At 47.4% G+C, this 22414-nt stretch overlaps 2 protein-coding genes across 10 annotated transcripts in view; one reads left to right on the forward strand and one right to left on the reverse strand.

Annotated features, from left to right (window-relative positions):
* RUSF1 (RUS family member 1) lies at positions 1-14059 on the forward strand. 9 transcript variants are annotated; one of them, XM_083409733.1, is made up of 15 exons: positions 121-237; positions 1252-1420; positions 2398-2475; positions 2779-2893; positions 3471-3516; positions 4071-4103; positions 4746-4851; positions 8274-8375; positions 8495-8565; positions 8747-8931; positions 9340-9397; positions 10424-10494; positions 11739-11897; positions 12747-12824; positions 13761-14059. In XM_083409733.1, the coding sequence occupies exons 2-15, from the start codon at positions 1271-1273 to the stop codon at positions 13853-13855; spliced, it is 1347 nt and encodes a 448-aa protein (XP_083265859.1). In that variant the 5' UTR covers positions 121-237; positions 1252-1270; the 3' UTR covers positions 13856-14059. The 9 variants fall into 9 exon arrangements, 8 of the variants coding, with proteins under 8 accessions (XP_083265861.1, XP_083265863.1, XP_083265858.1 ...); XM_083409734.1 differs by having other exon boundaries at positions 156-411; XR_014504300.1 differs by having other exon boundaries at positions 177-411; positions 12747-13009; positions 13383-14059.
* A 242-nt stretch (positions 14060-14301) lies between these two features.
* SLC5A2 (solute carrier family 5 member 2) overlaps positions 14302-22414 on the reverse strand; it is a 15449-nt gene continuing 7336 nt past the window's right edge. Inside the window, exons 7-15 of the mRNA XM_083409690.1 lie at positions 21436-21516; positions 20369-20598; positions 19271-19406; positions 18398-18505; positions 18050-18200; positions 17386-17554; positions 16763-16978; positions 15966-16137; positions 14302-15462 (exon numbers count right to left, since the gene is read on the reverse strand). Of these exons, the coding sequence (XP_083265816.1) occupies positions 15236-15462; positions 15966-16137; positions 16763-16978; positions 17386-17554; positions 18050-18200; positions 18398-18505; positions 19271-19406; positions 20369-20598; positions 21436-21516 (1490 nt within the window). The 3' untranslated portion in view covers positions 14302-15235. The remainder of the gene's footprint in view (positions 15463-15965; positions 16138-16762; positions 16979-17385; positions 17555-18049; positions 18201-18397; positions 18506-19270; positions 19407-20368; positions 20599-21435; positions 21517-22414) is intronic.

The raw sequence follows: 22414 nt of genomic DNA on the forward strand, positions 1-22414 counted from the left end.
TTTTCTTCCCTAAGAAGCAAATACTGTACTGTATCTTAATAACGAAGGAGGACACAGGTTAAGGAGAGGAAGAGGCACTCAATGCCACCCAAAACTACAGCCCCCATAGTCCCTTGCAAATATTCCCCGGCATCCTCCGCAGCCCTAACCTCCCCAGATTGGAGCAACCGAGACCTGCCACTTGGCGAAATAGCTCTGGGCTCTGAGCGGGTGGCGCCTGGACGGCGGCTTGCAAAGGTTAGGCTGGGCTCGGGGTGGCGGTGCCATGCCAAACCCCGGAGAGAGATCCGGGAGCCAGCAGGCATTGGCGTGCGCGCTTCTGTGAGAGCTGCCAGTCAACAATCACTGCTGGGAAAAGCTGACTTCCGGATGCGCCCCCCGTACATTCTTAGAGCCTAAGTGATAATATCTGTATGTATGCCCAGGAGCTAGGTGCAAAAGGGGGTTGGTTTGCCTGTGCTGAATACTTGGGGATTCCCTCTGCTTATAATGTTCTAGGATTCACACGCCTTTAAATGTGGAAGGTTTTTGTTTTGTTTTGTTTTTAAAGCAGCCAGCATCTGAAAACGACTTAGCTGGGGCTTTTGGGATAGATCAGTTGTGTCAGTAAAGTGGCAAGCTGTCTTGAGTACTTTGTGCAAGCAGTGTAATTTACTGGTTTTATTTAGCAAAATTTATATGCCGCTTGATTCTGATACGACCTTTAAGCAGTTTACAAGAAATATTAACATTATCAATAAGGCCAGTGATAAAGCAAATAACTGTAGCATTTATAATATAATTAAAATCAGCAGTAAAAGATTAGAGCACATCAATGTCTACATGTTGTCTGGTAGGCTTGCCTAAACGAAAATGTTTTAAGCAGAGGCCAAAAGAGAATACTGGGAATTTCCAGGAATTTCTGGGAATTGCAACTCTGTGAGGGGAAAAGGGGTCTCCGAACTACTCTAAGGATGCTTAGCAAACTACCTTTTCCTTTGGGAAAGCCATGACTGTTTAACGTGGTATGCTACTACTTTAAATGTACAGTGCAGGGGGAGACCTTATCAGAGTTTAAGGACACATCTCAGTCAGGAGAAGGCATGGCTGCCCCGAGGAGAATCCCAAGGGCCAGGTAGAAAGGCTTAGAGGGCCACATCTAGTCCTTGGACCTGAGGTTCTCATGTCCTAACCTATGCATTCCTATTCACATATTCTGTTTCTCAAATGCAAAGTTAACAATTGATTAATAATACTGTGTGTCCTTAACAGCTTAGGAGCTGCTTGAGATATGGCTAATTTGGGGGTTCAGCCGCTTTGTATGGAAAGTTATGGCTCTCGCAGTGCTCAGCACTACCGGGCCTTGCCTGATGGGAGGCTAGACTGCATTCCGGACGGACCTCAAAATCAAGGATTCCGTTCACTGCGGGAGATCTTCATGGTGAGAAAACAACTTCTGTTGGTTTGTGTTTCCAAAAGGCTCCTGAATGTTGTATATGCAAATTATTTATTAAATTTCTCTCTCTCTCTCTCTCTCTCTCTCTCTCTCTCTCTCTTTCTGTGTGTGTGTGTGTGTGTGTGTGTGTGTGTATGAGTGTGTGTGTGTGTGTTTGTATATGGACACACATACACACAAACGTCCATTGTCCCTTTGTGTTTTTGCAGTACAGATTTAGCAGAGTGGATGGAAGGACTGTTTGGTAATAGTGGTTTAGGAAGAAGATATTGGAGTGATGGGATGAAGGATGCCTTGGTATGTGTGTGTGTGTGTGTGTGTGTGTGTCTCAGGTGTGGGAGCAGAAAGGGATAAGTGATATCAGATGCATCATGGACGCTGCATGATTTGTGTTTCTGAAGTAGGGAAATTGGTTGGGAACCAGATGTAGGACAGAATTTGGGGGTGATGTGTTATCTGTCAGTGGGAGCGAGTGCTGTGTATTATGCCAGGTTGTGTCTTGGCAGGAAGGAGGGTGAAGAGGAAAAGCATCCCTGACTTTTAAAAGATATTTTCAAAATGTTCAGCAGGCAAACCATCTTCCCAGCGAACTCTGGTTATTGTAGCTCTGGGAGGGGAATGGGGTCTTGTAGCAGCTCTCAGCACCACTAATAAACTACAGTTCCCAGGATAGGATTCTTGGGGGAAGCCATGACAGTTAAAGGGGTATCATACCGCTTGAAACATATTGTGTGGCCTTAAGTGTGGGCATAAAAGGCAACGTATCTCTGGGATGCAAAAACAATGCTCTTAAAAAAATCGAAGAGGGGCTGCTGAGCCTACAGCCACACTGCTCTTGGGATGGGCATGAGAGGGGAAACATGTGGCAACAAGTCCGAAGTACTCCAGCAGTCAAAACAGATGTGTCTCAGTGGTCATGAATTTAAAAACAATGACAACAACCTCTATTCTTTTTCCTGCAGTTGGTCTTCCTACCCCAAGGTTATCCTGAAAGTGTGAGTTCAGACTACCTGGCCTACCAGATTTGGGACACTGTGCAGGTGAAGGCTCTGTTCTCCATCCTGGTGGGGCAGGGGTGGGGGTGATTTGTTTTTCAGTGGGGTGATTGGTTACCAACATCCTGCTTGCCCTCTTCATTATCAGAGGCTGGAAAAAGTGAGGGCATCAGTTCTGTGGAGGGTATTTTTTAAAGGAAGTATTTTGGCTTGGATGAAACTGTGGTTTGAGGCAGGATAGGATATTGAAGGCCCAAGGGAAGGTCTCAAACTGGTGGTTAAGTGGGGCAAAAACCCTCCTCTGTTCTGACCTAACTGCCCCCCTCTCTTTTCCCTGCCCCAACCCAGGCCTTTGCCAGTAGCATCACAGGGACTCTGGCCACCCAGGCTGTGCTGAAAGGGGTGGGAGTCGGGGATGAGGCTTCAACCGTCACGGCTGCCACTGTCACCTGGATCCTGAAAGGTGGGACTTGCCCTTCTGTTAATCCTCTGTGACTTTTCCTCTTCTGATCCTTTCCCACCGTTAAAAGTAGCTCGAGGTGCTTGCTTGGAACTTTAAAGAAATGCTCAGTAAGCATTTAAACAACACTTAATTTACTGGTGCCCACAAAATCAAACCCTCTTTACTGCCCCACAACATTTAGGAACATCAGAAACAGAAGGGCTAACAGTATAAACAGTACAACTAATGCAATAGAGCCCATGGCTGAATGTGGCCTAAGATTCGGCAAGCTGGGGGGGGGGGAGAATGTGCCATGTAAAACTGCTCCCTCAGAGCCTTTCCCCAACTCTATTCATCTTGATTTGAACCCAGAACCACTCAGGTTAAGGTGACCCCCCCTCAGCACTGTTCTCCCTTTTCCAGTTCATTCCTCATCTGGCCAGCAATATAGTCTCTACCCCACTCCAAAAAGAAGCTCTTGTAACTTGCAGATTCAAACTGTGTTGCGAGCCAGCTTCCTGTAACCTCCAGTCTCACGCGGACCAGTTGCCCCTTTGTGGCAACCACTGATGTGTGCTCTCTACCCCTTCTTCTTCAGATGGGACTGGGATGCTGGGCCGAATTCTCTTTGCCTGGAGTAAGGGGTGAGTCCTGCTTCCGCCCTGTGTTGTTGGTGCTAGTGGGGGGTGGGGTGGGAGGAAATGTGCTCGCGCAGGACTGTTCATGTTTTATTTATTCCTGTGCATTGCTGGATCAGGCCAAAGCCCCATCTAGTCCCACCCCCTGTTCATGCAGTGGCCAACCAGATGCCTGTGGGGAGCCCAGAAGGAGGACCTGAGGGCAACAAAGGGTTTTCCCCACTTGAGATTTTCTACCCCCCATGAACACAGAGACATGCTGCCACTGGCAGCAGAGATGGAACAGAACCATCATGGCTGGAAGCCATTGCTATCCCACCTTTCCTTCAAGGTGGCACTCATGATTTTACACCCCCTGCCCCAATGTTATCCCTACAACAATCTTATGAGATAGGCTAGGCTGCAAGGGGGGCCTTCGTGGCTGAGTGGGGGTCTGAACCTTGGTCTTCTGCCCAGTCCTAATCTGACATTCTGACCACCAGCTGTTTTCTGAGTTTGATCTCTGTGGGGCCCTGTCCTCCTCCTCTCCCACATTATCCCATTTCCTTTTTATCTTCCAGGAGCAAACTGGACTGCGATGCGAAGCAATGGAGGTAAAGAGGGGTGTTTTGACCCCAACTTCATAGATGTCTTCCTCTCTAGCTGCATGTCTAAAATTGGGTACAAATCCAGTACTTTATCACCAACTGTACTTTCTGTTGGTTCATTAGCTAGGATACATTTAGACATATGTTCCAGTTGGAAGGACAGTTGGAAGGCTTTGCTTGAGTGCTAGTTTTGGTTTACAGGCACACATATGTCGCCGTCCGTAGTATAATAAGAAACAAGACCAGTAGTAGCCTTATTTGGTGTGCGTTTACTTATTAATTTCACTGATCACTCCAACTTTGGTGGCGTTTGATGGCATTTGAAATACGTTGAAATATATGCCCCCCTCTCTCTGTGTGTACATATGTATGAATATTATTGACTACTGGGGAATACAATAAAGGCAAAATGTGTTTGGGTTTATTTTACTGAGTTTGTTTGTAATTGTTTATCCTTGTGATATAAAATGATTTTATAACACCAGTCCCACATTATTTAAGTTTGTATTGTATGGATATTTAGATTCCAGGTTGTCGTTAATTGCCTTCTTGTGGGTGTTGTGCTTAGACAGACACTTGATGGGTCAGTGTTTTCTCTATGATTGACATTTAATACCCCCCCCCCCAAAAAAAACCCACACCTCTTAGGCTCTTTGCTGATGTCCTGAATGACCTGGCCATCTTAATGGAGATCCTGGCCCCAGCATTCCCAGCATGCTTCACTCTCATTGTGTGCATCAGTGGCTTCTTCAAGGTAAAAATAAATAAATGAGGAGGGATGGGAGTTGGCTTGGTGAGATGCTGGGATAATTGAGATGTGAAACTGGAGTGGAACTTGGTGGGTATAACTGGGTGAGACATGTATTGTAAGGTCACGTTCACACAATATGTTAAAAGGACTATGGTGCTACTTTAAACAATTGTGGCTTCCTCCAAAGAATTCTGGGACCTGTAGTTTACCCTCACAGAACTACAATTCCCAGAGTTCACTGGGGATTGGCTGTTAAACCACCCTGGGAATTCTACTCTGGGAGGAAAATCAGAGGTCTTTTAAGAATTCTCCACACCCTTAATAAGCTACAGCTCCCAGAATTATTTGGGGGAAGCCACAGTTTAACCTGGTATCATGTGCTTTAAATGTATGGTGCAAATGTGGCCTAAGGCTTCTGTGAGCCAGTATTGGGACAAAGCTTGGTGTCCGTTTTCATCCTAATTTTACTGATGGGTTGTGGATACCCGGGGGGGCTGAGGAGGTCCCAAGGCACAAATGGGCTGGGCTACTCGTTAGAAGCATCTGTCCAAGGAAAGGATTGGATGACATATTTTACCGAAATATATGGCCCCTGTCCTGACCCACCCCCACAAGTTTACTACACTCAGTTATCAGAACTGCCAGAATGGCCAGACATCACGCCCAACCAGTTTAAGAGGCTAATCGCAAGCCAACTAGCTAATAAAGCTCCAGGAGAAGACATGATCCCAATGGAGATCTATAAGATAAGACCTGATTTCTGGTCTCCCATTTTTGCAAAATTGTTTTCATACATTAACAGCTCAGGTCGCATACCTGAAGGGTGGAAGTTGAGTATAATTACCCCAATATATAAAAAGGGTGATAAGAAAAGCCCTGCCAATTATAGACCCATTAGTTTGTTAGATGTAGCCTCTAAACTATATGCCAGGCTCCTTCTTGGGAGACTAGAAGAATGGGCAGATACAAATAAGGTGATATCTGAAGTCCAGGCAGGTTTCCAAAGAGAGAAATCCACATTGGACCAGTGCTTTGTGATGAACTTTCTGTTATGTAAATACATCCATAATTTGAAGCAAAAATTATATGTTGCTTTTATCGATCTAAAGTCAGCTTTTGATACGGTCCCAAGACACGCATTGTGGCAAAATTTGGAAAAAACAAATATAGACCGCCGTCTATTATTTCTAATCAAAACATTATATACTGACACATCAATACAAGTAAAGGTGGATCTGGCTGGCCATCTCACCACTAGAATTAAGACCATTACTGGAGTCAAACAGGGATGCATTTTGGCACCTTTCCTGTTTAATTTTTATATTAATGACATGGTTAAAGAACTGGAGGGCCTACAGTTTGCCCCTGTCACAATTCTCGACCAAAAACCTCTCAGTTTTAATGTATGCTGATGACCTAGTACTTGTATCTAGAACCCAGGTGGGCCTGAGACGGCTGCTTGCAAAATTAAGTTCATATTGCACGAGGAATGCCTTATCTATAAACTATGATAAGACGCAGGTCATTGTATTTGGGAAGCGTTCTAAAAAGCATGTTTGGCACCTGGATGAACACATCATAAACCAAGTAAATACGTTTAAATACCTGGGATTGATTTACTCAGAAACGGCATCTTGGAATACACAGCTATCCAATATTAAATTGCAATCCTTTAAATCAGCAAAAGCTATTCTGAAATTCGCTGCCTGTAAAGGTGGAAATTAGGTCAACCCAGCTCTATCTGTGTATAAAGCAAAAACAATGGCCCAGATTTTATATGGTGCAGAGGTTTGGGGTACCTCAAAGGTCTCGGGTTTGGAACCCCCACAGAATTATTTTTTAAGAGTTCTTTTAGGTTTACCCAAAGACGTGCAATCTGCCATGGTCAGGTTGGAAACTCGCATGTTGAGCATAGAGAGCCAAATAGATAAAAGAATTCTCTGTTACTGGTTTAGAGTTCAACAGATGGACAACACTAGGCTACCAAAAAAATGCCTGATTGAGCTCTCGAATGGATTACCCCTTAAAAACTGGGTACATCATGCTACCCAACTGATGGGCAAATATGACCTCTCAGTGACTGAGATTAAAGAACTTCCCTTATATTCCCAGAAAAATATCTTTAAACGAACCATAAGGGCAGTGGCAACTAAAAACGATCTAAACTCTATGTGCACATCTACATGCGCCCCATTGTATTTTAAACTTAGAGAGGCCAATGAACACATATCTTATTTTAATGAATTGACCTTTGCACAACTTCGAAAAGCTTTTACAGAGCTATGACTAAATACTGTAAGCTCTGCTTATAGAGATGGGAGACACAGAGGCATACCAAAAAACGAACGTGTCTGTATTAGGGGATGTTCTGAAGTAGAGGACCTTATGCATTATATCTTGCACTGTCCTTTATATAATGATGCAAGAAAAATATTTTTAGTACCTATAATGACAGGGTCCCCTGGCCAGAACCCCTTTGACATGATTTTATATCTCCTCGCAGACACAGATAAGTATGTGACCTGGCGTGTAGCACTTTTTGCAACTGCTGCTAGGAAAATTAGAGCAAATTATATAGCCAAGGTAGCCATTAACTGTAAAGGAGATTAATTTATTTGATCCTATCTATCTACCTCAGATGGGACGCGGGTGGCGCTGTGGGTTAAAGCCTCAGCGCCTAGGGCTTGCCGATCGAAAGGTCGGTGGTTCGAATCCCCGCAGCGGGGTGCGCTCCCGTTGTTCGGTCCCAGCGCCTGCCAACCTAGCAGTTCGAAAGCACCCCCGGGGGCAAGTAGATAAATAGGGACCGCTTACTAGCGGGAAGGTAAACGGCGTTTCCGTGTGCGGTTCTGGCTCGCCAGAGCAGCGATGTCACGCTGGCCACGTGACCCGGAAGTGTCTTCGGACAGCGCTGGCCCTCGGCCTCTTTGAGTGAGATGGGCGCACAACCCTAGAGTCTGTCAAGACTGGCCCGTACGGGCAGGGGTACCTTTACCTTTACCTATCTACCTCAGGCTATGCTCTATCTTTGTCACCAAACTCTATAAATTGCACACTGTATTAATTTTGTTTTTAACATTAGTGACCATGTGATGATTTTAGCTTATGAATTTTATTGTTTAATGTTTTTATTTGTACATTGGGGTACTTTTATAGCTCTGTTTAGAGTACGTAATGTTTTAATAATATAAATGTTTGAAGTCTTTTTTATCAATTCAGTATATTTTCTTTTAATTGTCAAATAATTCTGTGTACATTGCGGCAGCCTTTGGCTATGTGCAGTAAAACTGACCGAGACTGAGACTGACTGAGGAGGTCGTGGTGTTGTGTTCTGTCGTTTGTTTGGAGGAGTATGTAGTTGTGTCTGTGTGTGACCCACAAAGCTTTGTGTTCTCCTTCCATCTCCATTTTTCTCTCTGCTCCAGTGCATTGTGGGAGTTGCTGGAGGGGCCACTCGGGCAGCCCTCACCATGCACCAGGCCCGGCGGGACAACATGGCCGATGTTTCGGCCAAAGATGGAAGCCAGGTGAGAGTGCTAGGGGGTGTGGATGGAATGAGGCATGCGTTGGCCAACTCTTGTTAGGGCTGTGCAAGGCCTGAGGCCTACCATTTGCCTTCTGGCGACGTCCTCTCTTGCTTACCCAGGAGACCCTGGTGAACCTAGCTGGCCTCTTCTTCAGTCTTCTCCTCGTTCCTCTTGTAGCAGACAATCTCCGGTGAGTGGAAGGGTGCTGCCTCTCTCTCTCTGCATGGTAGGTAGGGAGGTGGGCTGTGGAAGAGTCAGGTTTTACAAGGATAGAAGGAATGGAAGTGTTTGGCAGGGGCCACTGAGGGACAGAAGAAAGTCCTTTCTTAGGTGAGACTTTTCTCTGATTTGTCTGCTTCCTTCCCCTTCAGCCTCACTTATTCTCTCTACGGCCTCTTCACTGCCTTGCATCTCTACGCCAATTATAGGGCGGTACGATCCGTCTGCATGGAGACCCTCAACCGTGCCCGGCTCCGCCTGGTCTTGCGGCATTTTTTGCAGCGGGGTAAAGTGCTGGGACCTGCTCTCGCCAACCCTCAGGAGCCTCTGGTGCCAGGTAACAGAGGGCTTGTGTGTAGGGGGAAGGAGGAGTGGTGCCGCCTGAGAGCTTTGGCCATGCTCATGCCATCCGTCTCCTCTTCTTCTCCTCCACCCCATCCTTTGGTGGGAGAGGGAGATCATAAATCTGACAGTCACATTATGCCCCAGGTCAGAGATGGGGAACCAAATGCAGCCCTCCAGGTCTCTCTGTATGGCTCGCTCAGCTCTCCTCGGTGACATCTCCAGTTGTAGATAAGAGCCATAGTCTAAAACATCTGAAGGGTATAAGGTCAGGGAAGGTTTGGCCAGCGTGTCTGTCACAGTGGTGACCTACCTTGGTTTCACCAACATGGTGGGACTTCAGCAAAAGGCCCTCAGGATTGCATCCTTAAAAACCCAGAGGTTTTTCACCCCCCATACCTAGGGTTTCAGCAGGAGCTCAGGATGAACCTTGGGACACCACTCCACACTGTGGCCTCCAGGTGAGTAAGAACTATCAGGTGCCCCTTTAACCCTCCATTCTCTGGAAGATAATTTGTTCCTAAGCTTGCCGTTTCTTTGTGAAGTTTTCAACGCACTTACTATAACTAAAAATGTCCAAGTGCATGACATAAAAATGATGAAAGCAATAGCAATAACAATCGAATAAGATTTCCTAGAAAACTGGTTTAAAAACAAAAGACGCACCGTATTTTTCGCCCTATAGGACACACTTTTTCCCCTCCAAAAATGAAGGGGAAATCTGTGTGCGTCCTAAGGGGCGAATACAGGCTTTCGCTGAAGCTTGGAGAGGGAGAGGGGTCGGTGCGCACCGATCCCTCTCGCTCTCCAGGCTTCAGGAAGCTATCAGCAAGCCTGGGGGAGCACCCTGAAGCAGAGCGCCCCTCGCGCCGGGTAGACATCGGCCAGCCCCACAAGCTCGGGGGACAGCGGGTAGGCGCAGAGCCCCATCCTGCTGTTCCCCGACCTGGTTTTTTTTTGGGGGGGGGAAATTAAGGAAAACATTTTTTCCTTTATTTCCCCCCCAAAAAACTAGGTGCATCCTATGGGACGGAGCAGGGAGGAAAAATAGGGTAAATATCACGAATAAAACTGAGCAGTGTACAGAACAGAGAATTAAACATGTAAGAGTCCAGGACAGGCTTGGATAAGCGGGCTTTTGAAAGTGTCACAAATTTCTTGAGGGGAAGGCATGCCAGAGAGTGGGGGAGGGGGGGCGATCACTTCCGCATTGTTGCCAAGTGACAGTGTGTAAATATAACCTGGAAAAGGTGTCTTTAGGAATTTTAAAAGTAATGTATTTCAAAAGTACAACCCCCCCCCCATACATTTATTCTAATGAAAGGCAGGCTTCTAGATGCAGCCCTTGGTCCCAGGGCCTAAACTTATTCTTTCTGGGTGCAGAGGAGTCCCAGAGGTTTGTCTTTCAGATTGAATTTCCCATCCTGGCCACGGTACACCTGCATCATTTTTTGGCATTCATGAATTTCTCTTCCAACTCCAACCAGAGTTGCAGATTTCCAGAAAGCCCTTGAAGGGAATGCCACAAATCACTTAATCTTCTTCAACCGAGCAGCAGGTGGGTCGGTGAGAAAGTTGCATATATGAAGTGTCTGGCTATTAGGAGCGCAATACTAATCTTGTCTACTCTGTTGAATTCAGTGGGGCTTACTCCCAAGTAAATGGGGTTAGGATTGCAGCCTGAAGTTTCCTAGCAACGTGGCATGAGAAAGAGAGAGGTTGCAAATGAGTTTGGGTTGTTGTTTTTTAATTTCATACATATATCCTTTTTGCATCACATTTTTTTATTTTGTATCCCCCCCCCTAATTACTAGATTGTTGTATTTTGATTACAGTCTGCTGCAGGGCATATATTAATGTAGAAAGGTGGGGTGTAAACTGGAGTAGCAGAAGCAATAACAATAGAGATGGATATTTCAAGGGGCAGCGAAGTTTGGACCATGAACTAAAGTTACCTGTTTTTTAAATTGGTCCTGAATTCCCAGTCCCAGTTGATGGTTTCACTCTCTGCCAGAGTAAAGGCTGGTCTGGATGCAACCTCTGGCGGCAGATTTGGGATCCTAGTAGAAAGGTGTTTCAGCATGTGAGATGCTGAGCACCATCTTGGCTGTGAGTCCTGGAAAACCTGCTGCCTGCTGTACAGGCCTTATAGGATCCTAGTAGAAAGGTGTTTCAGCATGTGAGATGCTGAGATTTGGGATCCTAGTAGAAAGGTGTTTCAGCATGTGAGATGCTGAGCACCATCTTGGCTGTGAGTCCTGGAAAACCTGCTGCCATGCTGTACAGACTCCAGCCACAAAAACTGCTGAACACACTCCTAGGCTGTGGTATTGTTTAAGTTGGGGTTGTTGTTGTTGTTTTTTGTAAGTTAATGGTATTGATTTCTGCATCTTTATTTTCAGATCTTATTATTTATGTTGAAATTGTTTCAATTTGGTTGTGTACTTTTTAATGTGTTTTATTTATTGTTTATTACTTTGGTTAGGTTTGCAATGGTGTAAATCTCGTCACGTTGGAAGCCACCTTGAGCACAATTTTAACCAGTGTATTTTTTCCTTAAAAAACGTTTAGGGGTACTCTCATTTTGACTCAAAAAAAAAATCACCATTTGATAGTTCAAATAAGGAAAAATAAAGACAGTAAATGGACTAAAGTAAGAAGATTCACAAAATGTTTAGGGGCATGCGTACCCCTGCGTCCCCCCCCCCCCCTGAAAAAAGCACTGGTTTAAGCTATGGAAAGGTGGCATACGAATAAAACGATGACGATGACCTTGCCCCACCGCTCTCCCTCCATCCTCAGGTACTGTCTCCATTGTCCTACACCGACTGGCAGGAAGCGTGGATGTAATTAAAGCCTGCACTCACGCCTTCCTCCTGGAAGTCCTGCTGTACCAAGACGGGACAAAGTCTGCTTTGGAGGAAGAGTCTCTACTGAATCTGCAGCGTAGGCTTCGTGAAGGTGATGAACCAGGAGGGAAGGGGAGTGGGGAGCAAGTACAGCTTTCCCCTTCAATTTCTGGCATCTCCACTTATAAGACGGGTGAAGTATCTTACCCTCCGCTCCTGTGGAGAGTGGCAGGTGGGCCCAGAGCTAAAAGTGGGCGGGACATCCTTCTTGTGTCTCTTTTTCCACGGCCCACTTCCTGTCCCCCTCCCCCATTTCTGCCCTTTGGGCCACCTGCATGGAATCAGGTTGAGGACTGTCTGAAATCAGGCAGAGGGGTACGTGGTGGTGTAGTGTAGTGGTTAGAGTGCTGGACCTGGGGGAGCAGGTTCAAGTCCCCACTCCACAAGGAAGCTGACAGGGCTACTTTGGGTCAGTTCTTCTCTCAGAGGGTTGTAGATGAGGGTAAACTGAGGAGGAGGAGAACCTCGTACACGACCACATGTTTCTTGGAAGAAGGGGGGGGCGGAGATAGAAATGTATTAATAAAACAAAATTAAAACAGCTGTCCACCCGAGGCTTAAAGGATATGACTTAAAGGCTTGGGAAGGTGATCTTTCTCTCTGACATTGTACCGCCTGTCAAAATGGATGACGCTGGGTTGTCAGGCAGCATAAAGACAGCTGCTTCCGTCCTTATTTTCCGTCGTGTTTTTTTTTTTTTTAGAGAGAGATTTCCCCCTTCCTATTGGGCTGCACCTTGATAGTTTATTTTATTTGCGTTTATAGCCCACCGTATACTTAGAGCTCAAGTGCGAACAATGTACCCATTTTAATATGCTGTGCTCTTTTCTTGGTGTAGCTCTGCCCAGGGCGGATGCTCTGATTTCCTTCTTCTTTTTTCTTTCTTTTTTGGATCATTCAGAACCTGAGGATAAGGACAGCACTGCAACTTCTGAAACACATCAGCTGTTGGACAAAATATTTCCCAAATTCCTGGCAGGTACAGTGGGGTCGTGATATAGATGCTGACCTTTACTTAGAAAATAAAAAATAAATATTCTGAATGCAGCACCGAGCAAAGCTACATTTCCATGACCTGTGTAAGTTATGAAAATTAGGTAAGTTATGAAAATTTAATAGACTTGCATCTAGCTGCTTGTTTAGATGCACATAATAATAAGATTAGTATAAAAAGGTAAAGGTACCCCTGCCCGTACGGGCCAGTCTTGACAGACTCTAGGGTTGTGCGCCCATCTCACTCAAAGAGGCCGGGGGCCAGTGCTGTCTGGAGACACTTCCGGGTCACATGGCCAGCGTGACGTCGCTGCTCTGGCGAGCCAGAGCCGCACACGGAAACGCCGTTTACCTTCCCGCTAGTAAGCGGTCCCTATTTATCTACTTGCACCCGGAGGTGCTTTCGAACTGCTAGGTTGGCAGGCACTGGGACCGAACAACGAGAGCGCACCCCGCCGCGGGGATTCAAACCGCCGACCTTTCGATCGGCAAGTCCTAGGCGCTGAGGCTTTTACCCACAGCACCACCCGCGTCCCAATATAAGATTAGTATACTAGTATGTTAATTAGATCTGGGGAAAGGGAATCACCCCTGTTAGAACCCTTGCTCAGATCCTCTCAGAATTTTTATCAGGCTTTGCCCATCACAGATTTTCAACTTAATCCTAAGGAGTGGAAACTTGCTTTCCTTTAAAAAGACTGCAGAAGTTTTTATGATTTCTCACGCTGTTTCTGCTTGCAAGAATCCTCACTCCCCCCCTCCCCGAAAAACCATTCAGTCCTTCTTATATTTCACTCTTCTGCATTGTCCTGTATCAGAGAGGGAGGAGCAGGAAAGTGTAGGTTGAGAATTAATTGAATGCATAGCTATAGCTAAACAAGACTCCCTTCCTTTCACTTTGGACCCACCCGTCTCTTCCAAGGATTGACAGCAGCAGGATGGGTAACAGACCGGAACCTTCTGGGCCCTGATGAGTGGCGCATGGATTGGACCATCCCTGAAAAGAAAACCCTTTAACTCCAGGAGACGTTTAACATAACGACTTGCTAAAGCCTTGGAAAGAGTGGCTCTCAGTTGCCACAGTGATGCCAGAGGTGCTGTCTCTGCCTCACATGGGGTTGTCAGAGTTTTTAATGCCAAAATGGAGGGGAGCGCAGGGTACCTGCTCCCTCCCTGATTTTTTGAGGGTGAGAGGGAAACACAAAAATAAACCTTTTTTTTTTATTAACGTGAAGTTTAAAAGTGATTCTTCTTTTGCATTTTGTGTGTGAAAATCTTATATACGTGCGTGTAGTACTTTTGCAGTACCGATAACTTCCTTGTGCATTTTTGAGGCCTGTATTGGTCAAATTGAACATTCAGGCAGACACATCTCCATTCCTGACAGAATAAGTTGCAGTGGGAACTTGCCCTCCTTCCGGTTCCCCATTTGCCTCCGGCCTAGAACATACAAAAGCACGTTGGCCATTTTCACAGTCACATTTATTCCCCTGTTCTTTGGCCTCTCTGTTTTCCAAAACAGGGTCTGGATGCTGCTGGTGCTGTTGGATGTGCGGCTTTCTGGGGGGGGGGGGGGGATGGGCAGGCCAGCATTGCCTACCTCAAACCAAGTCATAAGGGTGGTACCCTTGTGCCTGACTCTCATGACCTCCACGTGGCTCTGGAGGAACTAAGCAACCTCTGCTACATTGACCTTGGTGAAAATGGTGATGACGGCATGAGGGGTGCTTGGATACCAGGGGCCGCACAAATGTGATGAAGGTGAAAAGCATTGGGGGAAAGTGTGTGGTTTGGATGACCAGACCTATGAAAAGTGGAAGCATGGACAAGAAGCTAGAATGTCTTGCTCTAGGGACTCAAATGGGTGAGGACCCCAGGTGCCAAATCGGTGGGGCCCCCAAGAAGAACATGCCATTATTTTATTTTATTTTTTTGCAACGCCACTAACATTGGATGGTTTGTCCTTCCTCACAGGCTTCATACCTTTGAGGGGAGGGCTGTGGGAGAGAGGCAGCATACAGTAAGCACAGAGGAACTAAGAAGGGCCTTCAAAATGGGGCATCTTGCTACAACACAGACGGGGAGCCAGTGCCCCTCCCTGATGTTAGACTACAAAGCACATCATCTCTGGCCATGCTGGTTGGGACTGATGGGAACTGGAGTCCAACAACACCTGAAAGGTCTCAGCTTCTCCTTCCGTGTGTTGCATTACGATGCCCTCTCTGACTTGGATTACAAGGGCTGGTCTTTGGTGGGCTTGGGTGATCCTGGCTGGCGGGTTGATGACTGCTCGTTCCCTGATAACTCGTTGATGCCACTGTCCCTCAGAGGCTGAAGTTATGCCCAGATGGGGTTGGTGTCAAGAGGTTTATGGAGAGCTGTCGTCTTGAGTGGCGCTCAGGCATAGTAGCCCCACAAAAATATCGCTAGGGCCATCATGACGACGGCGTTGATGTTGACGACGCGTCTCCATGTTGGATGCTCAGTGATGTCTGTCAGGCGCCGCAGCTCCTCCGCTTTCTCTTCTGGGCTCAGCTCCGGCTGCTCCTGGCTGTCTGCCGCCATCCCACAGAACCAGCCGAGGCACCGGCGCAGCCTGCCAGAGGAGGCCGCTGCTTTGGGATCTGTGCGGAGAGGGGAAGAAACAGAGGATGGTCAGGGCCTACAAGGCTGCGTAGCTGAGGCCACCTCAGAAGGAAAAGGACGCCACCAAGTAATAAGTGGTTTGGGGCCTCCTGCAGGGACAGTTAAGAGGGGGAAAGTGGGATGGACTGCCTCTCATCTCCTGATACCGGTTCAGGGCTGAATGTGGCCCTATGACCCCCTCTCACTGGCCCTTGGAACTTTCCCCAGGACTTTGCCTCTCACTGGCTTTGCCTCAAAACTCAGTTGTTTTTGCCTCGCTGGAATGTGTCCTCGAACTCATGTCTCTGAATGGGGGATTGAGACAGGTGTGTGTGTGTGTGTGTATCCTACTTTACAAAAGTTAAATTTGCATTTGCTGCTCCTCCCACTTTTGCACCTGACCCTGCGTGTGGCCCTTGGAAAGCTGTCCAGGAGGGAATATGGCCCTCGGGGTGTGAAAGGCTTCCCACCCTTGCAATACAAAGCCTCCTCTCTGCCTCACCCTCCACCTCCAGCGCCTGCTCCAGCCTCCCGTTCCTGGCGGCTTCCATCTCTGCATGTTCTCGGCGCCGCTGCCGGGCAGCCTCCCTTTGTTTGTCTTCCTCCTCTTCCTCCGTGTCCAGATCAACTCGCTCCTCTTTACTGTGTCTGAGGCTGAACACCAGGCGATGCAGCTAGGGGGGCAAGACGGGTGGTTTGGCTAGACGCAAGGTGCATGGTTGTGTTGCTCACCTGCCACCCTTTATCTCTTGCCCAAGCCCTCCTCCTTGACAACAGATGGGCAAATATAGTATTGTTATGCGTTGGCAGACGGGTAGGTTGTATGCCTGGGCCCCTTTCTAAGTCTTGGAGTAGCCAGGCTAGTTTCCTAGTGAGGCAATAGCCTGGGTAATGGGCCATTAAGGGACCAAAGGAAGTGGCTCTGTGCCAGAGAACAAATGAGGAGGGGGTCCACTCCATCAACTGGCTGGTAGTTAGACTGTAGTTTGTTAAATGGGATGAGAACTATAGTTTTGTGATGGGGAAAACAACAGTTACCAAGATTCTTGGGTGTGCTTTAAATATACTTTTCTGTGGCTCGTCTTTCATACCACTAGGCCAGCCTTCCCCAAAATGAGCTACACACCCACCATGCATTTAAAGACTGAAAACTAGAGTTACGCTTTTCGAGGCTGCAGATTTGGAGGTGGCAACCCTCAGTTGTCTTGGCAGTGAGGCACTGTCACCCTGTAACCCCCAGTTTAGGTTCGTGTGCCAGGTTCATGTGGATTCCTCTGCCCACCCGGCCTCTATACTCACATGTTTCTCAGGGATAGGTGAGGTGCAGAGAGAGACACCCATCGCAATGGTGGCTGAGAGGCAGAAGAGGATGAAAGCAAAGTAGAGATAGTGGACTCCACAGATCAGGCGGGGGCAGGTGCTGGGGAAGATGCAACTTCCTGTCCCGTAAAAAAATTCTGGGATCATCCGGGCCATGCCTATGGCTAGCCCCCCCACCAGCCCCCAGAATGCACCCTAAAGAGGGAGAGAGAAAAACAGGGTGAAAGAGAAGGATGAACAACAACAGAGCCAAGGGGCTGGGCTAGGTCTGGCTGCTTTGAATGCTTTCTAACCCAAATATTTGCTTGTCCTGTTCTTTTGGGTCTCCTGTACTACACCCTAAAATTGAGAGTCTGCAGCAGAACCTGAACAAGGATGGATCCTAAAATAAACCTGTGGCATACTTTATGGAGAGTTAGGCTTCTTTGCAGTGACTTCTCTGTATCTTCTATTCCAGTGTCTCCCCATCCCCCGAGCACCTGAATTCCATATCCCAAAATGGCTACTGCCTATCACTTAAATTCCCTTTATCTTAGGCACCTGGCTTTCCTCTCCACTGACTGTCGCTTTCCCATGCTGGCCCCTTCCTGAATGTCACTCACCTGCTCGTTAACCCTTTTGACAAAGAGCCCAAGGAGAAAGATGGCCGCGATTGGCGGGGCCAAGTAGCTGCTGACGGACTGGATGTAGTCAAAGAGCTGCCCCCCCTGGGCCGCCTGCACCACTGGGATCCACGCAATGCTCACTCCCACAAGGAGCAGGATCCACACTCTGTGGGGAGCAACAGCAAGGTGAGAACGCTTGGGGAGAGCAGGACAATGGAGGCACCACCAAAGGCATTTAGCTAGCGGTGCTTGGTTGCAGTTGGGGAGGGATTTCTGCAGGTCCTTGCCTCGTGCTGTGGCATCACCTGGTTTGGTTTTCCAAAAGAATTTTTACAAAAGCCATCTTGGCAGTCGGCGTATCTGGCCTGCGGTTGTTGCTAGTTTTTCTAATGTAAAAAGTGTATTTGTTCCGTGATAGTTTCTAGGATTTTCGAATATGTCCCTACAGCAGAATGGAGGCAAACTGGACCCGTCCAGAGTTCCCCATTTCTGCTACAGGGCTCCATTAAGTTATCTTAATGAATGAAGTGGTACTCAATGGGCACATAGCTGTCAACTTTCTCCTTTTCTTGCAAGGAATCCTATTCGGAATAAGGGAATTTCCCTTTAAAAAAGGGAAATGTCTACAGCTATGGTGGCACAACCCCGCGCTCTTCCTCACCTGCCCACGATCAAGAGCTCCTTGTCGCTGGCTTGCGGCCTCAGGCGGTTGTAGATGTCCATGGTGAAGAGGGTACCGCTGCTGTTGAAGATGGAAGCCAGCGAGCTCATTAATGCCGCCAGCATCACAGCCAGCATGAGACCCCGGAGGCCTGCGGAGGGGAGACACAATGAAGTGGGAAGGGAAGCACATCCACCTTCCTCGGAGCTCAGCATCTCTCAGGTGACACAGATGGAGCTGGTCAGAATCCATAATAAGGCGAGCGCAGCGGGTTCCAAAGGACTCAGGATTTCAAGTCCAATAAAGTCAGGCAAAATCCGCCCTCCCCTTAACAGCACCGCTCCTTACCACTCGGCATGAGAGACACCACCAGTTTGGGGTACGCAATGTTGGAGCACCCAACTTCCGTGCCACAGATCCGTTTGCATTCCTCTGGGATGACACAAGCCACTTCGTCTGAGAAAGCAGAGGGGACGCAGTGTAACTCCCGGGTTAAAATAACTGCAGGTGTCACTGGCCTGTCAGTACATTTGGATCTTTGAACAGGGGTCGTGGGGGCCACCCCTTCTCCCCACTTGCAGAGAGACAGGAAGTGAGAAATTGTGTGCACACCCACTTCTCTTTTCCAAAGGATTTGGGTGAAAGTCTGATTCTGCAGACTTATTCTGAGCCTGGAAAAGCCCCCAGAGCTGAAAGGGGAAGGCCTGGCACTCTTCCAACTTCCTTGTTTCAGCTCTGCGTATTTTTCAAGGAAGTGAAAGACAAGCACCTCATGCCCAAGGACCGGTGAGTTGTGGGGGGAGCTGCAGGTGTCATGGGAAGACTGCAGGGGTGCCATCAATTCTGGACTGATGTTTTGTGTGTGTGCCGCTTACTGGGTGATGGGCCAGAGGTGTTGGCTTTTACGTTGTAGGTAGCCAATGTGTAAATAGGTGCTTACGTCCTACCCTCAAAGAACCATGGGAAGTTTAGTTTACCCCCCACAGAGCCACAATCCCCTGCACCCTTAAACTAGAGTTCCCAGGAACCCGTCAGCTCTATTCAGGCCACTGGTGACAAGACTGAAGGTTGTGGTTGTGTTGTACGTCGGCAGTCTAGCACCAGTGGCCTGCACTGAGATCAGGAGAGCACTCCAAACTTTTCCTGCCTTCATGGAATATCAGGACGTGGCCTCCTCCCCCCAATTCCGACCTGCCTCCCCAGCTCACCCCAGGTGTTTACCTGGATACAGGATCCGGCTGATCATGCCAGGCATAACCATAAGAAACATGGGCAGCAGTTTGAGGTAGCCACAAAGGATGCAGCCGGCTTTGACATGGGTGAGGTTCTTCCCAGCAAGGCACCTCTGCACGATCACCTGTGCGGGATGAAACAGGAACTTTTGCCGCCAGTCATCTTTCCCATGATTTAGCTAATGCCTTTACATCAGGGGTGGGGTGGCTTTCACCCTGAGAATCCCTCACCTGTCATTCAACAAATGTCATCATGATGTCAGGTGCTTGGCAGACGGGTGAAACCACCCACCTTTCTATAGCAAAAACCACAGTAATAATAATAATAATAATGCTTATATCCCTCTCATCTGTCAAAGCTGGCGGATGGGGTGGAGCAGGATAAATTCTGCTTTTTGCAAGGATTGACTATGCACAGTAGGTTTCCTGCAGGATTTAACACCTCCACATCCCCACTTCAGAGCTGATGGGCAGGGAACAGTGCCACACAGCCAAACTGAGCAAACTCAAACCCAGCAGCACGTCATCTGACATCCCCTGCCCATCAGGATGACATCAGCTAATTGACAAGTGGCCTTTTCTTTTTTTTAATTGGATAGCAGGAGGTTCCCCAGCCCACTTTGCGCAAATCTATGGTGCAACTGCTCTTCGGAAAACTGAATACCAGTGTTTTCCAATTGGCTAAGTACTGCAAACCTCCTCTTTTTCAAACGTCAAGCCACGGACCCCCTACTTTTGAAAGCTGTGATATCTCTATGGTAGTTTTTGTTACGTGAATGGTGCTATGGGGACCCCCTGGGTGGGTTACGCGGACCCCCAGTTAGGAACCACTGCTGTATATACAGTTCTGGCCTTTGCAACTCAAATAGCGCAAAGCTGGAAAAGGTGCAGGAAACTGCAACCAGAACGATCAAGTGCTGGTTGCAGAAAAGTTACAACGTTTGAGGCTTTTTAGATTAGAAAGGCGGCGTGTCAGAAACTGGGTGTTGAAATCCAGAGGAAAAGGGTATGATCTTGTGCAAGAAGGCATTAGGAGATTGCGATAGAGCCAGGCAGAGAGAGATAGATACTCTCGCCCTTGCCTTACCTGGTCAGTGCACCAGTACCAGAGAGAATTGATGGAGAGGCCAAGGATAACAGCCGGCCAGGGCATGTCGCTGACGACGGCATCTCTCATCATCTGAAAGGAGTCTTCGCGGGGCAGGTAGCAGGAGGCTGAGATGTTGTAGAGAGCGGGGTTCGGGGAAAGGGTCTGCCTGGGAAGGGCCTGCATGTACTTGTCAAACAGCGCCTGGTAACCTCCCACTGCGTTAAAGGCTGCAGCGGAATAGAGGCAATTTAAAGACAGGAAATGGCACACCCACTCATAATGTCGCCCCAGACATCTGCTACTGTTGCCCACACTTTTCCTTCCAACCCCAAAAGAACCCAGGCGTTCTCTACCACAAATAATTCACAAATAAAGATTGTTTTTAGAACAAGACTTTCAAAGCAGAGTCGTACAAGGGATGAAATGTGGAAGATGCACAGCTGAGTTATCTCATCAAAAAGAATAGTCCTAGTTTAAAAATAAGTAAAATAAAGTACTTATTTAGCACCAAGCCCCCAGCGCAACCCTGGATATGGGTTTTCTGTGTGTGCTTTTGGTAAAAAAAGAAGTGTTTTGGATCAGAATGTAGATAGGGAACGTGGAGGAAATTGCTAAAATGGCGATGACCAGAGTTTTATTTTTTTTTAAGCATTTTAGCTTTATAGCTCTCTTTACCACTTTAATTTAAGCACCACTTTTTCCAGTGTTTTAGGTTCAGAAAATATTTCATTAATATCCAATATATTTCTTTGAAAAACAGTGGGGAAAGCATTTTAGCACTGATTCAAAGCTTGTTGGTTGATTTGTTTAATGTCCCACCTTCAAGGACCTCAAGGTGGCATACGGGATGGATTCCATCTCCTCCCCATTTTATCTTCACAATAACCCAGTGAGGACTTGGACCCTCGTCTTCCAGGTCCTCGTCCAAAACTCTAACCATTGCACCCCACTGCCTCTGTTACGAATATGGTGCCCATGCCTCAGTGTGATATCCGCCACGGGAAGTGACGAATATGGTGCCCATGCCTCAGTGTGATATCCGCCACGGGAAGTGACCTACTCACCAAACCCCATCAGGACACAGGATCCACCAATCATGACGAATGACTGGATTGTGTCTGTGAACATCAGCGCCGCCAACCCACCTGGAGGAAAAACAGGAGAAGGCCATACACAGGTCATAGGGAACCGTATTACTGCACTAAATCATAGAATCATAGAACTGCAGAGTTGGAGCAGGGATCCTGGGGATCATCTTGTCATTTGGTGGATCCATTTCACTTGGCACCAGCTGCACTTTAGACTGTAAGCTCCTCAGGGCAAAGACCTGTCCTCTTAAACTCTGTGAAGCCGTATGTGCGCAAGAGGCTCTGTCGAAATGCTACCACTATAACACAGACCAGCAACAGATCGGGGTTTCTCAAGGGCATTAAAGGAATAACCAGACCTGTTCTTCCTGCTCATCATTAGTCAGGCTGCTTATCTTTTTTTCTGGCAGGGATCCTTAATGTCAGTCAGAAATTCAACAGGTGAAGTCTCCCTCAGGATGAGGCAAAGCTTTGCCTGTTGAAGCTCTGCCTGCTGCATAGGTATTTAAAGGCCCAGGAGCCTTTCCCTTCAGTTGTACACGCATTCAGTTTATATCCTGCCCTCCCTCCCAAAGGAGTGGTTAACGTATAGATGACAAAACGTTCTAACAACAATCGCAGCCAATGATTTCAGGACAGAAAACTAGAAACATCGGCAACTTTATCCATGAGGTGGAAGCATCATGGAATGACAGTGCTTTGAAAAATGGGTGCCTAATCTGTGGATCAGCAGTAATTTTATTATACGTGCCATTGATGTTTGCCATTTTCAAGTAGCCTAGCCTGTTTGTTATCAATTTTTCAAAAAATAGGGAATCCCTCAACTCTTCAAGGAAACAACACCTGAATGCCCAGAGCACCAAACCTCAGTGGGGTGTGTAAGCAGCGGTTATGCATTACTGAGGCATTCTGCCCACGGTCTGAGGTACATTTCTTTGCATATTTTCAGTCAGAG

The sequence above is a fragment of the Podarcis tiliguerta genome (genome assembly GCF_965153285.1).
Source record: "Podarcis tiliguerta genome assembly, chromosome: 13".
Lineage (NCBI taxonomy): Eukaryota > Metazoa > Chordata > Lepidosauria > Squamata > Lacertidae > Podarcis > Podarcis tiliguerta.